At 53.1% G+C, this 16,785-nt stretch overlaps 1 protein-coding gene across 3 annotated transcripts in view; it reads right to left on the bottom strand.

Moving 5' to 3' along the window:
• Window positions 1-2,300: 2,300 nt before the first annotated feature.
• Window positions 2,301-16,785, bottom strand: part of SPEN (spen family transcriptional repressor) — a 66,798-nt gene continuing 52,313 nt past the window's right edge. For 2 of the 3 annotated variants that reach the window (XM_038159454.1, XM_038159455.1), the window contains exons 11-15: window positions 7,552-15,484; window positions 6,696-7,091; window positions 5,828-6,022; window positions 4,878-5,036; window positions 2,301-3,672 (exon numbers count right to left, since the gene is read on the bottom strand). In XM_038159454.1, coding sequence (XP_038015382.1) covers window positions 3,541-3,672; window positions 4,878-5,036; window positions 5,828-6,022; window positions 6,696-7,091; window positions 7,552-15,484 — 8,815 coding nt within the window. In that variant the 3' untranslated portion in view covers window positions 2,301-3,540. The remainder of the gene's footprint in view (window positions 3,673-4,877; window positions 5,037-5,827; window positions 6,023-6,695; window positions 7,092-7,551; window positions 15,485-16,785) is intronic. The other variant, XM_038159456.1, reaches the window with a different exon arrangement.

The following is a 16,785-nucleotide window of genomic DNA, read 5'->3' as shown; positions in this document are numbered from 1 at the left end:
TGGGGATGGTGGATCTGTCAGATGGACGGAAGAACAGGGGAATGTCCAGCTGGACATTGTACGTACAGGTGGACAGATGGACATTGTACGTACAGGTGGACAATTGGACATTGTACATACAGCTGGACAGATGGACATTGTATGTGCAGCTCCACAGATGGACATTGTACATCCAACTGGACAGTTGGACAGACACCTGTCCAGCCAGACACCTTCCTCCTCCAGCCATGAGCATAAATGCCTCAAAAATGCACTTTTCACCCCAAAGGCCCCTCTCCAAAAAACAGCGATTTCACACCCCTGCCCCGCCCCCCTCACACCCCTGCCCTGCCCCCACACCCCGTGTCCGTCTGTCCATCCCTGTGTCCATCTCCAGCCCAGCCTCCGAGGATGGGGAAGGGTCCGGCCCCATCCCCACTCCAAACCCACGGACACTGGGAATGGGGCGGGGGCGGGGCGGGGGTGTGAGGGGGGTGTGAGGGGGGCGGGGCAGGGGTGTGAAATCGCTGGGTTTGGAGAGGGGCCTTTGGGGTGAAAAGTGCATTTTTGGGGCATTTATGCTCATGGGTGGAGGAAGCATCTGTCCAGCTGGACGTACAACGTTCCTGTGTCCAACTGGACGTACAATGTCCAATTGTCCATCTGGATGTACAGTGTCCCCATGGCATGCGTGTGTCCAGCTGTCCGTCCAGCTGTCCGTCCGTCTGGACACTGGACATGCAGCTGGACAGGTGGACACTGTACGTCCAGCTGGACATTGTACGCGCAGCTGGACAGACAGACACCTTCCTCCTCCAGCCATGAGCATAAATGCCCCAAAAATGCACTTTTCACCCCAAAGGCCCCTCTCCAAAAACCAGCGATTTCACACCCCTGCCCCGCCCCCCTCACACCCCCCTCACACCCCCGCCCCGCCCCCGCCCCATTCCCAGTGTCCGTGGGTTTGGAGTGGGGATGGGGCCGGACCCTTCCCCATCCTCGGAGGCTGGGCTGGAGATGGACACAGGGATGGACAGACGGACACGGGGTGTGGGGGCAGGGCAGGGGTGTGAGGGGGGTGTGAGGGGGGCGGGGCAGGGGTGTGAAATCGCTGTTTTTTGGAGAGGGGCCTTTGGGGTGAAAAGTGCATTTTTGAGGCATTTATGCTCATGGGTGGAAGGGGAAGGTGTCTGGCTGGGCATGAGCATGTCTAACTTTCCAGAAGGAAACACGTTTGTCCATTTGGATGTCCGTCCTTCTATTCATCCATCCATCTGTCCGTGTCCATGTGTCTGGCTGGGCATTAGCATGTCTAACTTTCCAGAAGGAAACACGTTTGTCCATTTGGATGTCCGTCCTTCTATTCATCCATCCATCTGTCCGTGTCCATGTGTCCAGCTGGACACTCCCCTCTTCTGTCCAGCTGACGGATCCATGGGACGGGTGGCTGAAGGGGGTGGGCCTGGATGGACAGGCAGGCCCAGCTGGGTGGATGGACAGTGCAGGGACACCTGGACACACGGACAGTTCACACCTGGCCAGACACACAGGCAGTGCCCTCCAGGTCCCCCAGCCCTTGCACGACACCCCAAAAATGCCCCTTTTTACCTCAAAGGCACCACTCAGAAACCAGCAGGGTTGGACCCTTTCCCTCTGCCCCAGTAATCCTCGTGTCCGTCTGTCCAAGCCCCATCCGTGTCCGGAGTCTGTCCATTGGTCCCACCTGTCTCCCCCCTCCCTGGGTCCCACCCTGACCCCCCCAGTGTCCCTGGCCAGGTTCCCCACACCCAGCTCCACCCTGGGGCACCAGCAGCACCTTTTTGTCCTGGTTTTACCTCGACACAGGCTCTGTTCCGACTCCACGCTGAGCCCGGGCTGCAGGGGGAGCGTCTCCCCTGCTTTGGGAGGCCACCCCCGAAATTCTGTCCTAAATTCCTTTTTTACCACATCTGTTTGATTTTAACCCATTTACACCAGCCTGGATTAGGCTTCCCGCTTGCACCTGGCAGGGATTTGGGTGGAAAAGCAGAGCGAAACACCAAGCCTGGCTCTTGCATTTCCAAGTTTCAGTAGCCCAGGGTAACTCAGCGAGGAGCTGCTGCGTGGCCAGAGTAAAAGGGGGGCAAACCCTGCGATTTCAGTTTTCACAAGTGTTTATGAGACAGGAGGGAATATCACGAGGAAGTGGCTTTCGTGTGATGAAATGACCTTTTTTCCTGGTTGTTTTTGAGGGAGAGGGGGGTGACCCCTCCCTGGCAGCCCCACAGCTCCCCCTGCCCGCTCCCCTCCCCACGCCGAGGGACGAGGTCGGGCCGCCGACGTGTTTTGTATTTTTTAATAAAGTTCGTAATCCAATGGACACACAAAACAAAACTGCGCTGAGAAAAAAAAAATAAACCAAAAATAAACCAAAAAAAAACCAAGTTCATAAATTAATTAAGTGTTAGGGGAGGCGAGGGGGGCCGGGGCAGAGTCTTTGTACAAGTGTATAACACTTCCACAGCTGATGAGACGAGGGGATGTTTAAATGAAGCGCACTTACAAATGAGTGACAATACAAAGTCTGAGTATGAAAATAAGATTTTTTTTCTCTGAAAACACATTTTTGGCACAGATTAAAAAAAAATGTATGTTGTGGGGATTTGATTTTTTTTTTAAAGTCAGTATTATATATATTTATATATATTATATATATATTTATATATACACACACCCACTGAGTTCTGCATATCCCACCAGGAAGGAAAAAAGCTCTCCCTTTTGTTTTGTTGTTTGTTTTGTATTCTCTTGTTTTTCAGTGTAAACTGTACATCCCAGATGAAGAGAAGACGGCTGCAGCAGGGGCAGGTGGAGGAAGAGGAAGGTTCACATCCGGAAAAAAATAACCCCCCCAAAAAAATAACCCCAAAAGAAGGAAAAAAAAAAACCAACAAAAAACCCAACGAAACAACCAATAAAATAAAAAATGACTGTGAAATGCTCCTTGACCCACAAATCTCAGCAGAGTCCCTGCGGAACGTCCACGGCGCGGTCAGTGTGTGTCAAGACATCCAGAACGTCACAGCGTCTCCAACTGTGCAAAGTCCGAGTCACTAATTTAGTGCAAAGGCAGTTCAGGTTCTTTTTTATTTTTTTCCTTTTTTTTTTGTTAAAAAAAATAAGCCATCCTTTTCTCTTTTTTTTTTTTTTTTCTCTTTTTTTTTTTCTTTTTTGTGTGTTTTTTTCCCCAAAAAGGAGGCATGGGAACCCAAGCCCAGTCCACCTGCTGAGTGCATCAGTTGTCCATAAGCTAAAGCAACATGTAAACATCCAAGGTTTGATCGAGGCCGGTCGGGCAGGAGGCTGGTTTCTGGCAGCATATTTCTTGTTTCATAACCTTCTCTCCTTTTGAATTAGTTTTAGTTTAAAATTAATTTTTTGTGTGGTTTTTTTTTTTTGTGGGCTTTTTTTTTTTTTTCCTGTTGTAGTTGTTTGTTTTTTTTTTTTTGCTGCAGGGCCTTGGAAAAATTAAAAAAAAAATTAAAATTAAAATAATAAAAAAGTCAGTAACTGGTAAACAGCTCATACCGACGCGATGACAATCATCAGGTGAGGAGAGATGTTGGAGATGCTGGCGAGGAGGTCTGGGGCCAGGCGGGACAGGTGGCTTTCCGAGAACTCGCAGGGTGGGAAGATCTGCAGAACGTAGGCAGGCTGCAGGGAGGGAAAAACCACAGATCAGAGACAACCCACGCCCACAGAGGTTTAAAAATGGGACGCTTCGGGGATGTTCTGGGTTCTTAAAGGATCCTAAACCGTGTATAAGAAAGAAGCCATGGGTTTGCTTCCCAGGTGGGGAGTTTTCCACACCACAGGCTGATTTGGCTGGGAAAGGCAGAAAAATTCCCATTAATTACAATTTCAGTGGTTGCTCAGAGTGCTGGGCTCATTCTGGGCTCCTTATACCCAGAATTAAATTACACACAGGTTAAACTGCAATCAGTGCAGCAACACACCTGCAATAAACCCCCCACGGGACCAAATGCATTCTGCAAGAAAACACCAGCTGTGCTGGAAAAATCAGGATATGGGGAATAAACCAGGACTCAGCTTCAAGATAAAAGAGCTGAGAAATGCATTTAGGAAATGCTTTGCAGCCCAAGACGATGAACTGGGAACACACCAAACATACCTTTGGGATTTTTTTTGGCTTTGGGGTTGCTTTCATCGATTCCATCAATGATTACATTGATCCCATCAAAAATTGATGGATCCCTTCCATAATTGATGGATCCCATCCATGTCTTTGATGGGTGATGGAAATGGGGGGCTTGTTTGACCAATAACCTCAGGCAGATCCAGCAGAAGCCCAAGCTGTGAATTACAGCCTGGTCTGGTGTCCCTGTGGCACTGCAGGGATGTCATGCCTGTGCCATTAAGGGCTGATCTGGTGTCCCTGTGGCACTGCAGGGGTGTCACGCCTGTGCCCTTAGGGGCTGGTCTGGTGTCCCTGTGGCACTGCAGGGCTGTCACGCCTGTGCCCTTAGGGGCTGGTCTGGTGTCCCTGTGGCACTGCAGGGGTGTCATGCCTGTGCCCTCAGGGGCTGGTCTGGTGTCCCTGTGGCACCGCAGGGGTGTCATGCCTGTGCCATTAGGGGCTGGTCTGGGGTCCCTGTGGCACTGCAGGGGTGTCATGCCTGTGCCATCAGGGGCTGGTCTGGTGTCCCTGTGGCACTGCAGGGGTGTCATGCCTGTGCCCTTAGGGGCTGGTCTGGTGTCCCTGTGGCACTGCAGGGGTGTCATGCCTGTGCCCTTAGGGCCTGGTCTGGTGTCCCTGTGGCACTGCAGGGCTGTCATGCCTGTGCCATTAGGGCCTGGTCTGGTGTCCCTGTGGCACCGCAGGGGTTCTGTGCCCGTACCTGGTTGGAGCCAGGGTTGGGCACGTTGATGATGCCTGCAGCCTGCTTGGCCTGCAGGTAGCTGATGAAGGCGGCCTTGAGCGACTCCGTCTGACTGACCACGTCCTCCTGGTCCCGGCCGCAGGGCAGGGCCAGCAGCAGGCAGTAATCGCTCTCCACCTGCAAGGGAAGGACTCGCTCAGGGAAATGCTGCATGGGGGGATGTTTTCCAGCCATCCCTCCACTATGTAACTCCTTGATGTTACAATTTTTACTCCAGAGAAGCGGTGGCTGCCCCATCCCCAGAAGTGTCCAGGGCCAGGGGGGACAGGGCCTGGAGCAACCTGGGATAGTGGAAGGTGTCCCTGCCCATGGCAGGGGGTGGGATGGGCTTTAAGGCCCCTCCAACCCAAACCAGTCCGGGATTCTGTGATTCCAAAACTTGCTGAGAGCTCAGCCATGGTGGAAAAGACTAAAAATGGAATTTCATGGCCACCTGAACTCCCCACGCTACTCAGACACACTGAAGCCAGCAGGGGTTTGTCCCCGGGCTCAGGGTGACTTTGTTTCCCAGCTCTCATTGCCTTTTCCACAAGTGTGGTGTAAGAGCTGTTGCTCATCATCTGAAATCCGTGTTACACTCCCTGGGTTGAAGGAATCAGCGTGAACACGAGGATCCCGAAGCAGAATCATAGGGATCTCCTGGACTGGAAGGAATCCCCAGGGATCATCAAGTCCAACTGCAGGCCACGCACAGGATCCCAACAATCCCTCCCTGTGCATCCCTGAGAGCGGTGTCCAAACGCTCCGTGGGCTCCGGCAGCCTTGGGGCCGTACCCACTCCCTGAGGAGCCCACGCGACAGAAGCCCGGGTTTTGGGGAGCCCTGGTGGTTTCCAGCCCTGCAGCCGGCGAGCCCAGCCCGGCTCCGAGACTCCCAAAATGCCTCCCTGGCCCGGCCCGGGCCCTCACCATCATCCTGCGCGCGACGCCCTCGAGCTGGGAGGCCTCGAGCCGCATGCGCTGCGCGATGCGCAGGGGGGGCCCTCCCTCGGGCGCCGGCAGCGAGCGGTGCGCCAGGACGTTGTTCCCGGACACGAAGTGCAGCTGCACGGCCGCCGTGTCGTTCTTGAGAGCCAGCAGACCCTGCCAGACAATGGGGTATTTCTGGGAAGAGAGGGACAGAGTATTAACGCCAAGCAAGGAAGGTGGGATCTGAAACACCGAGCTGCTCGGCTGCCACCGATACTTCCATCGAAGGTTTAAAGGCTCAGCAGAGATGTAGCACCAGATCAACCCTCTACAGGCCAGGCCTGGGTTACATCCTGCTAAATCAGGAATTCAGTCCTTTTCCTTCCAGCTGGCCAGCTTGCCTGGCTGGATCCCGTCATCCCAATCCCTGTGCCGCCCACCCAGCACAAGGCTGTTCCTGAATGCTGTGTTCCCTTTTACAAGTGGACAAATTGAGAAATAACACAAGAACTGCTTGAGGCTATATGGGAGACGTTTGGTGCTGAAAACAACTCTCAGCTCCTTGCTGGCACCTGTTCCTCACTGCCTCCCTCCTCTTCCTCATTTTCTACACTTGAGAGAGTGGTTTTTCCTTTTTATTTAAATGAAATACACCAACTCTCTCCCCTGCCTATGAAGAAACACTTTCCAGGAAAATGCTGACTTGTAAAAGTAAACATGGCTAAAATCCATCAGGGACAAAACAACCCAAAACCCAAACAATGCCTTTTCTGCATCTGAAGTTTGTGATGCAAGAAAGGTCACATTTGGTGCTACGGCTGAGACAGAACCAGGTGATTTCCCCTCGGATCAGGAGCACGACACTCACTGTCAGCAGCTGGACCATGTCCACAGGTCTCTGGGACACAGGGTGAGGGGATGGCTCCTGCTTGAGCGTGGACTGGGGCTCCGGGCGGCTGAGGGGAGGTCCCGAGGTGGTGGGGATAAACATGGATTGCTTGGGAACTGCCTGTGGCTGGTGCGGCGATGGGAGCTCCTGCTTCATGGAGATGGCGACGGGCGAGGGGTAGGAGGTCTGGCTCGTGTCCCCCTGTGCCCTCTGTAGGTGGACGTGGGGGTCCATCTGTGCCGTGTGCCTGTTCACAGGGGCGTGGTGACTCTGCTCCGGCCCTGCTGCCGACGGGCCCTTGGGATCCTGCGGGATCTGAGGGGTCTTGCTGCGGACTGGCTGGCTGGGGTGCGAGTGCTCGCCCTCCGGCAGACCCTGGGAAGCAGCCAGGGGGGAAAAGGAAAGATGTTTAGGCCAAGGGTGTATTCAACCTCATTATAAGGCTGCCAGGACACCATGAGATTCCTGGTAGAGACATCCGTGTCACAGCAGCAGCCCTGCTGCAGCAGTACCTGGGACAGTCTCCCACTTCCAAACCCACCTGAGCTGAAACCCCACTCCCTGAATCCTGCCCCAAGCCCATCCTTAGTCACACCATCCATCCAAGGATGCCTGACCCATGCCCCACCTTGGTACTGACAATTCTCCCCCTGACACCAAATCCAGAAACCTGCGGGCACCTTCTCCCCTCCTGGGTGGAGCTCCAGAGGGGTTCAGGAAATGGGTTGTTTTGGCTTCCTCTGATGCTAAGAAGCGTTTGAACCCCATTTCCCATAAGAAAGAGCTCCAGATTCCAGGGAGACAGGTAAAGGAGGTAAAGGGTTTTCTTCCTCACCTGGGACGGGGTCATGCTCCGGGAGGGCAGCCCGATGGGCGAGGCGCCCGGGAACTGCGGATGCCCGAGCTGCGCCGTGTGGTAATTCCTCATGTCGCCGTACACGGAGCGGTAATCGTGGAAGGAGCTCCCGGCGGGATGCATGATCTGCACCCCGTGTGGGACCACCACGGGCTGCGTCAGGGGCAGCCCGGGCAGCTGGCTGCCCGAGGGCACGCTGAGCAGCCGCGGCTCGCTGTGGGGAGAGTGGGCCATCTTGCCTTCCGAGGATTTGGGAGTCTCTTTCCCGGGCTGCGGGGTCTTACTGACCGGGGGAGTTTTGACGGCCCCTTCGGGCGTGCGGGATTGTCGCGTTTCCGAGTGGTGCTCGCCCACGGCGGCCATGTGTGGGTGCATGATCATCCTGACGTCCCGCGGGACGTTGTACTGCTCCAGCCGCAGGCTGCCGGGGTGCATGCGGTAGTCTGGCTGCATCACCAGCACGTCGGACTGCACCGGGGCTGGCCCGCGGCACACCGCCGTGTGGTGGAAGTGCAGCTCCTCCTCGGGGGGGTGCTGGGAGGACAGCGGGGGCATGACGATGTCTCGGATGGGTGCTGGCTGGGGCGTGCTGGATCGCTGAGGTTTCATATCCATCTGGGGTTGCAGAGCAGCTCGGGGGGAGTGGAGCGCTTCCGGGCGGATGCTGTAGGGAATGCCAGAGAGAGGAGGAGTGTTCATCCTCACCTCACCTTGGGATAGATGGCCCAGGGACACAGTCTGTGTTACGCTGTGGGGGGGCATGATAACAGATTGCTCAGGATGCATGCTGGATATGTACTGAGGAACGGGAATTCCCGGCGCCAGCATGACCGGGGTGCTGCTGGACAAAGCCGGAGACGAGGTACTGCCGGGATGACAGGCCCGGGGAAACGGCGACGGCGAGTGCCCGCTGGTACGCGGCGAGTGCGGCTCCTGTTTGGTGACCCCCAGGTGGGAGATGGCCCGGTCGGTCGGGGTGCTGGGGCCCGAGCTGACGTGGTTCGCTTCCGAGTGTATCTTCCCAGAGAGGGAAGGGTGGTGAGGACTAACCCCGGGACTCAGGTTGGAGGGCTGCAGAGTCTTTGTCTCCACTTTCAGAGCAGCTGGGTCAGACAGTTTTTTGTTCACAGCCATCTGGTTATGGACCAGCACGGGTGGAGTGTTTACGGTCTGTGTCAGGACCTTGCCGGGCTGCGACGCCGGGGTCTGGACAGCGAGGTGGGACGAGTCGGGCTTGTCCAGCGCGGCGCGCTCCTGTTTGACGGAGGAGATGACGGGCGAGGTGTTGTAGGGCTGTGTTCCGAGTACCAACGAAGAATGGGTGGAAACAGTCCCATAGCCCGCCGAGGTCTGGGAGCCTTTCGGTGCTGGCTGGGATGGCGTGATAGGCTCCTGTTTAATCTGAGACTTGGATACAGACTGCTGGAACTCAATGTCCACAGCGCTGGCTGGGGGAATCTGGCTGATCTTGGCACTGATTCGCTGAGGACCTTCTGTCTTCTGCCCTGAGTAACTCAGGAGCACCACACCTTCCGAGGTGTTCACCCGCAGCCCTGGACTGGACCCAGTCTCCACAGGCCTCTCCTCGATAATAGACATCGATCCTGGATGAAACCTGCTGTTATCATTTGTACTCGACCTCTGCTTAAATTTCGGCGAGGGAGCATTGACGAGGCAGGTCTGGGTTTGGGGAGCTTGTTTCACCAAGGTGATCCTCGGAGCCTCCTCCAGATCCACGCTGTGGGGCATCCTGCTGATGACAGAAGTGGCTTTGGGAGCAATCACGGTGTTGACCTTTTCCTTCTCACTGAACACTGGTGCTTCGGCCACCGGTGGGTCCAGGGCGTTGGTGACAGGAACGGCTGGCTTCTCCTCAGAAACCGGCTTGATGGCCTCCACGGCAGGGTGGAGAGGTGCCTCTTCCAGGCACGGTGCGCTCACCGGCTCCGTGTGCGTTGTTGTCACGTGTGTGGAGGTTATGCTTGTCGCCGAGACATATTTGGGCTCCATGAGTATCTTCCTCAAAGTGCTGGAGTTTGTGTCGATATCCGACGCCTTTGTGTCCGGTGGGAGAGCAGGTGGGGGTGTGGAACGGGCACGGGGCTCCTCGTGCCTGACCATCCACTCTGGCACCTTGGCAGTGCCAGAGTGAAGGGGGACGATGGTGGTGGGCACCGGGGTGGGCAGCTTGGCCACCGCCGCAGGGACAGCAGGAAGGGCTGCGTTCAGGGCACTCGGTGGCGTGATGGCAGCGTTCTCTAGGGGCGACCGGATCTTGAATCCGCTCTGACTCCCCTCATCAAGGGGGACCGGTGGGGGACCCAGGTCCAGAGGAGCTGGAGCAGGCACCTTTGGAGAGGTGCTGCTTTCAGGGACAGCCTCATGTGCAGCCACGACGTCAGCAGCCACAGCCTTGGTGACATCAGAAGCACTTGGCTCCATGGATGCTGTGGGTTTGATTTGCTTCTCCTCCTTTGAGGCTTCTTCAGGTTTTGTCTTTATTTCGTTGGCAGGGGGTGATTTGCTCTGCACCCTCTCTGGCTCAAAGGTGTTGACTTCGGCGGCATCGCCCTTCCTGCTGGTGCTCTTCTTGCGTCTCTGCCGCGTGGTTTTCTGACGGCCCTTTTCCTTCCGAGCAACTTCAGCCTCTTGCAAGGTCTCGGCCTCCTGTGCAGAGTTGGAAGATTCGCTGAAGCTGACCTCAGACTCCTTGCTCTCAGTCTCCAACGCTGATGGGACAGAGCCAGGCACTGGCTGCACCACAGGCTCGACGGCAGCCTCGGTTTCCAGGATATTGTTCACTGCCTGATCTGTCTCAGGCTCCATCTCCTCCCGAGGGGACTGCAACACCAAGGGCTCTGTGGGGATTTCAGTCTCAGATTCAGCAGGATATGTCGGCGGTGCAGGGAAGGTTTCTGTCTCCCCAGAAATATCATTGATGATGGAGCCGATGGCTGCTGCCAGCTCTGTTTCACTGGCCTGGTGCGCAGGTTTATCTGCCTCCTCCTCCTGACGGACTTCAGCCACCTCTGTCGTCGGCTCTTTGTAGGCAGCAATTGTCGGAGGAGTTTCAGTGAGTTTTGCAATGTTCTCCACTGCCTGCTCGAGCTCAATCTGCTTTGCTAACTGGGCAGCCTCAGGCGACTGCTTGGGCTCCCGTGTCACCTCCTTTTCCATTTCTGGGAATGAATCTTCTACCTCATTCTTCGAGAAGTGGGGTGGCAGGATGTCCTCTTTTGGAGGGCTCTTCATCTTGGGTGGTGACACTGCCACCGGCTCTGCCTCCTCTTCAGTGGGCCTCAAGGCACCCTTGACTTCATCAACGTTGAGGCGTATTTCTACATTTTTGAGACACACGGATGCCTTATCAACAACGGTTTTGGTATTTTTGTACCTTCCCCTTTTGGATTTCGTAACCTTTTCTGGCACTGGCTTCTTCTCAGTGATCTCAACCGTGGGGATTTCTAGCTGATTTTTCTCCACATCCAGTTCCTTCCGATCACGTTTCTGCTCGCTTGCTGCTGGCTCTTTCTCAGTGGCTTTTGCTTTATTGCTGTTGTCACCGATGCTTGATTCCTGACCACTTCTTTCAGCAGCATCTTCGGATTCAACCGTGGTATCGGCTTTCAGTTCATTCTTCCCTTTCTTGCCCTGTTGGCTGGCAGCAGCTGATGAGTGAGTGTGTGTGAGCTTCTGGGATCTAGGAGACCTCCAACCCTCTGCAGGTTTAGGAGCTTCCATAGTATCTTTAGTTTCAGCTTCTTCCACCTCTGGTTGTACCGGTTCGGTCTTTATTGGAGAGATGTCCTCCTCTGGCTTACGGCGGGTTTTGGGAGGTCTTCCCCTCCTCGGGGTTGTGGGAACAGTAGTCACTGTTTCCTGTGGTTCCTTTTCCACTCTCTTCCTGGTGGACCTAGTGACCTCCATGGAGTCCTTCACTGGAGATGGGCCTTCGTTGTCCCCTGTGGTAGCATAGACTGACCTCACGTTTCTGCGCCTGGTCCGGCCTATCGGCAAGCTCAGCTCCACATTTTCTGGCTCTGCAGCAGAACTTGGGGATTTAGCAGCATTCCTTGAAACCTTTTCTGCTTCCACTTTCAATTCAGAAAGCTTCTGGGTCTCCCCGCGAGGAGAGCTCGACCTTTTCAGTTTCTCACGGTCAATTCTTTCGCTCTTCCTCGTGACAGGCTTTTCTGTGACATTAGCTGCAGCTGACTGCACGGGAGTCTTGGACCGTTTACTTTTGTAGGACTTTTTATCTTTTACAACAACCGGAGGTTCCACTTCCATATCATTGTCGGAAACAGGCGGCAGGACCTCAGCAGCGGCCTCCACCTTTTGACTCACACCAGCATCGGTGTTGACAGAGGGTGGAGGATTTTCCTCTTTAGGCTCTGCAGCCTCGTCTGACTTCTGAACTAGCTTAGGTGGAGGTGGAAGCAGCTGAGCAGCCTCAGGTTCTGGATCTACGCTGATGTCTGCATCAGAAAACGAGGCCCCAGGAGTGGGAGGTTTGGTATCCAAGTACGAAGGATGCTCTGTTGCCACAGCATCTTCCTCTGGCGCCAAGGTTGTAGTAACAATTTCTTTACTTGCTTCTACAACTGGTGGAGGTTCCGTTTGCTCAGGAGGTTCCATTTTGACAGGAGCAGCAAGTTCAGGAAAAGGTTTTTGTTCCTCTGCTGCAGCAGCAGGTGGTTCAGAAGGTTTGTCTTCTTTGACAGAGGCTGGTTCCACCAGGACCTTTTCGCTCACTATCTTCTCGGGAGCGATGGGAGCTGGTTCCTGTGGGAGGACGGTGACTGAAGAAGGACCAACAGCTGAGGAAGATTTATGTTCTGTTTCTTTACTATCAGGAACCATTTCTGGTGTTTTTGGCCGGTTTTCTTTATCTTCCTGTTTCTCCACTTCTTTTGGTTTCTGATCTTTCTCCTTTTCTTTCTGCTGCATTCGTGTCAGCTCAACAAACCTACTGTGGAAGAGAACCACTGGTTCTTGCACCAAATCAGCCGTGCTGTTTGTCCCATCAGAGGAGGACTGTCTCCCATACAGCCTTCCAGAGATGAAGTCCAGATCATCATCCTTCCTCTCTAAATGCTGCAGGCGTTTGGAGTCCTGTTCAAAGATTGAACTGTGCAAAAACCGAGAAGCGAACAGTTCCTGCCGCTCTTGCTCCTCCTCTTTATGATCTTCTTTCTTATCATCCAGTTTTCCACCTTCAGAATCGGTTCTGATTTTTTTCTTTTTCATATACCAGGATGGAATTGGTCTTGGAGCCGAGTCAACCTTCTCTTTGTCCTTATTGTTTCTGAAACTAGCAAATCTTGAATCCCAGTCTAGAAAGGACCAGTTTTCCTCTCGGGAGGAAGAGAGGGATTTAGCCCTTTCAAGCAAGGCCTTTGTGTCAGGTGTGATTGTCTTGTCCAATGCAAAAGAGTAGAATTTGTTTCTTTCTAAGGAACTGGACTGGAGTCTTTCCTCTCTTTCACGGAACTTCTCTTCTCTGTCCCTTAATAAAAAAGACAACCTGGAACTCTCTAACAAGGACGAGGCTTTTGGGGAATGGGGCTTGTTTTCGCCATCGTCATCCGAATCTGAAGGCACCTCCCCAGGTTCCAGGTCTCGGACAGACCGTTTCCGTATACTGTCTCTTTTCACAATGCTGCTTGGAAAGCTGATATCGACTCTCCCAGGCTCTTGTTTTACTTGGGTTTCCCACCTACTTGAGTCTTCCTCAGAACTCAGCACAGAGAGTTTTATTTTAGCCATTTCTGCCATCTGCTCCCTTCTGCTGGAATCATAAGGATTGAACTTCAGCGAGTCCTCCCTCACAGTCATGTTGGAGTATGAAAGACCCTTTTCTTCTATTTTAGGTGACTCTTTGGTTTCCTTCAATGGCATTAATCTTGGAGAATCGAGCGTGTCATCATCCTCGTGGAACGGGAAGTGCCTGATGCTTGGGGAACATGACATCCTTTCAGAGTCCTCACTCACCTGACGAGAACTTCTGTAGTTTCTTTCTCTCTTAGTACTGATTTCAAAGTCAAACTGGTCAGTCTTCTTCCTTTTACTTGGTGGAGAGTCATCGGTGACATCTTGTGGAGGCTTTCCCACCTCGTGAACCAGACTCCGCTTTTCATATTCATCCACATCTTTCTTTGGGCTGCCAAACTTCTCCGACTTTGCTATCTCCATTTCCAGCTGCTGTTTCAACCTGCGACTTTGCTCCATCTGTTTCCGGTAGCTCTGCGTGTGGTCAATGTCGATGCTGATTTTCTCCTCCGTGTCAGCCGACTGAGGTTTCTCTTGGCCAAGCTTATGGTCTGGTGTTTCTTCAGGAAGGCTGGAGTAGTTCTTCCTTGTGTCCTCTCTCTCTGTTCCCTGCTCGTCCAGCAGCTGTACCTGTTTATGCTGGGGTTTTACCGGGTTCAGTTTTTTAGGAGGGAGTTCCTGAACTTCCACAGGTTCTTCGGGTGCCTCCACGAGCCTCGCCTGCTGATCCAGGGTGGGACGCATGCCAATCCCACCAACGTTAAGAGTGTCCTGAATTTCTTTGGGACTAGTAACAGGAATAAGTCTTTCCAGTTTGAGCTTTTTAGATTCCCTTTTAAGCATCTCCTTCCTCAGGGGTTTTCTCTCCAATTCTCCTTCCCTTAACACTGGTGCTTCTCTGGACGATGCTGTTGCATCAAGCTGCTTTTTCAAAACCATGCGTGCATCCTCCTCATCTTGGCTGCTCCGTTTTACATCCAGTTTTTGCCTGTCGGGTTTTGGATTCGCATCAGCAAAACGTCTTTTACGAGCCTCCAACTTGTCTAAATCCACTGCGTTGGCCCCCTCGGAAGTTTGCTCTGTCTTCAAGTGCTTTTTGGGTTTAATTTTTCCCTCCTTGTCCACCACTTCGATGTGACTGGCAAGGGCTTTCTCCTTCTGTACCTTGGTTCTGACAGGTTCTAGTTTAGACTGCTCTGACTTCGTTTGCTCAGCCTGGGACGTCTGGGTTTTCTGTTCGAGCAGTGGGGATTTCAGAGTGTCGTTATCCAGCTTTGCCCTCAGTTTCTCCAGTGCAGGCTGATCGATCACCTTCCCCTCCTTTTCCTTCACACGGGTCAGCACAACACAGGGCATCAGTTCCAGGCGGTTCTTTGCTGTCCCTTCTTTGTCACCCCTCTCTTTGCTTTGTTTACTGTTGCCCTTCAGTTTTTCTGGGCTGGGCTCTCTCTCATTCTCCTGATCCGTTTCCGAGGACTGAGAGCTGGGCGAATGGATTTTCGCTTTTCGTTTCTGCTTATCTGTTTTCTCCTTTTCTATTTTTTCCAGCTTTTCCTTCCTCACCAAGCGTTTCTCCTTGTCCACCCTCTCCTGCTCGAAAACGCGCTCTTTCTCCACTTTCTCGTTTTTTGTGTATCGCTCCACGCGGGCTTTGTCGAGCTTGTCGTATCGCGGAGGGGACAGCGAGCTGCAGCTGCCGCTGCGATCCGAGGACCTGCTGTAAATCCTCCTCTCCGAGTCACTCTGCAGCCGTTCTGACTGCGAGGGGGACGCTCCGGGGCTCTGCGGGCGCCGGGAGTGCGTCGGGCTCTGGCTCCGCTCAATCGGCCTCCGCTCGTGGTCTCTGTCCCGATCGGATTCGAACCGTTCCCTCTCCCGCTCCCTCTCCCGTTGCCGGTAGCTGTACTCCCTGATGTCCTGCTCGTACGGATCTCCCCGGTAATCCCGATACTCGCGAGGGTCGTCGTAGTATCGTGGGTCGTAGTAGTCTCCTTGGTAGGGATCCCACTCAGCGTAGAATTCTCTGCCCCGAGCTGGGTATTCCCGCCGAGGATCTTCAGGATACGTCCCTGGGGTCCGAACGGTCTCATAGTAAGTACGGTCAGGGGCGTATTCGTAGGATCCTCTTCGCTCGTCTCTGCTAAACATAAGAATAAACAGATTCTAGTTCTCCTTCTCAACCAATGTGCTCTGTTACCATAGGTTTTTGCTACGTAAAGCAACCATTTTCTGATCTTTTCTCCTACGTGCATCAAGGCAGCTGCACACAGAGGTTTGGCAAGGAATTTGTGTGCAGTGGGCTAAATACTTCTGTTAACTTATCAAATACCAAATGTACTTCATGGGTATTGTCGTAATAGCTCTTCCAAGCATTGTTTCACCACCCTCACTCCTTTGTTTTTGTCAAATTCAAACCTTGCATGAAATGAAGGAAAAATCAACACAGCGCCTGTGCACCCACACAAGGCTGGCAGGATGAAGACACCTCCTTATCCAGAACCTGAGACCTTCATTTGACTCTGAAAACATGAGTCAAATCAAAGTTCAGGCATGGAATCTCTCCATTACTAAGCAACAAAGTGATGGTAGGATTTCTTTAAAAATCCTAAGCCCTGCAAGTGATCTTTTAATTCCCAAATTAGCTCTTTCACTGCATGTGACTTGCTGGCGTTGCCTGTTTACAGTAAAACCAAGTCAACAAATACCAGGCTGTTTATAAGATCAGGTGAATTCATTCAGCAAAGCAAGTCAAGCAATTAATGTTGTTATTTCAATACCTCCAAGCAGCAAAAATAAGTCATTTGTAAGACTGAACATGGCATGGGGGTGGAATAAAGCTGGAGTTCCAATTCCTCACCATTCCAGAGTGTTCTTCACACTCTGTACTAAGGTGGGGTCGGGCTCTGCTCCCAGGGAACAGGGACACCAGGAGAGGGAGCAGCCTCAGGCTGGGCCAGGGGAGGCTCAGCTTGGACACCAGGAGGAATTTCCCCATGGAGAGGATGGTCAGGAAATGGAAGGGGCTGTCCAGGGAGGTTTGGAGTCCCCATCCCTGGAGGTGTCCAAGGAAGGCCTGGATGTGGTACTCAGTGCTCTGGGCTGGGGACAAGGAGGGAGAGGGGATCAAGGTTGGACTCAATGACCTTGGAGGTCCTTCCCAACCTAAATGATTCTGGGATTCCACATAGGTTTATTTGGCTTCACAGTTTATTTTATGTTAAAAGTGGCAACTTGCAACTTCCACTCTTTAAGAAAAGTACGAAACTGAAAAAGGGACAAAACATGGAAGACTAAAGCCTCATCCTGCAAGTGAAGTGGGATGTTGTGAAAAGCAGCTGTGAAGTTAAAAATATTGATCAGGGATTTTGTTTGGTTTTTTATGTTTTTTTTTTCCTTGGGTCCTCTTTAGACTGGCTCCAACTACAACCTCGAGAGAAGGTG

The sequence above is a fragment of the Motacilla alba genome, chromosome 21, assembly GCF_015832195.1.
Source record: "Motacilla alba alba isolate MOTALB_02 chromosome 21, Motacilla_alba_V1.0_pri, whole genome shotgun sequence".
NCBI classification, from domain to species: Eukaryota; Metazoa; Chordata; class Aves; order Passeriformes; family Motacillidae; genus Motacilla; species Motacilla alba.
This window is presented reverse-complemented; position numbering and strand designations above follow the sequence as displayed.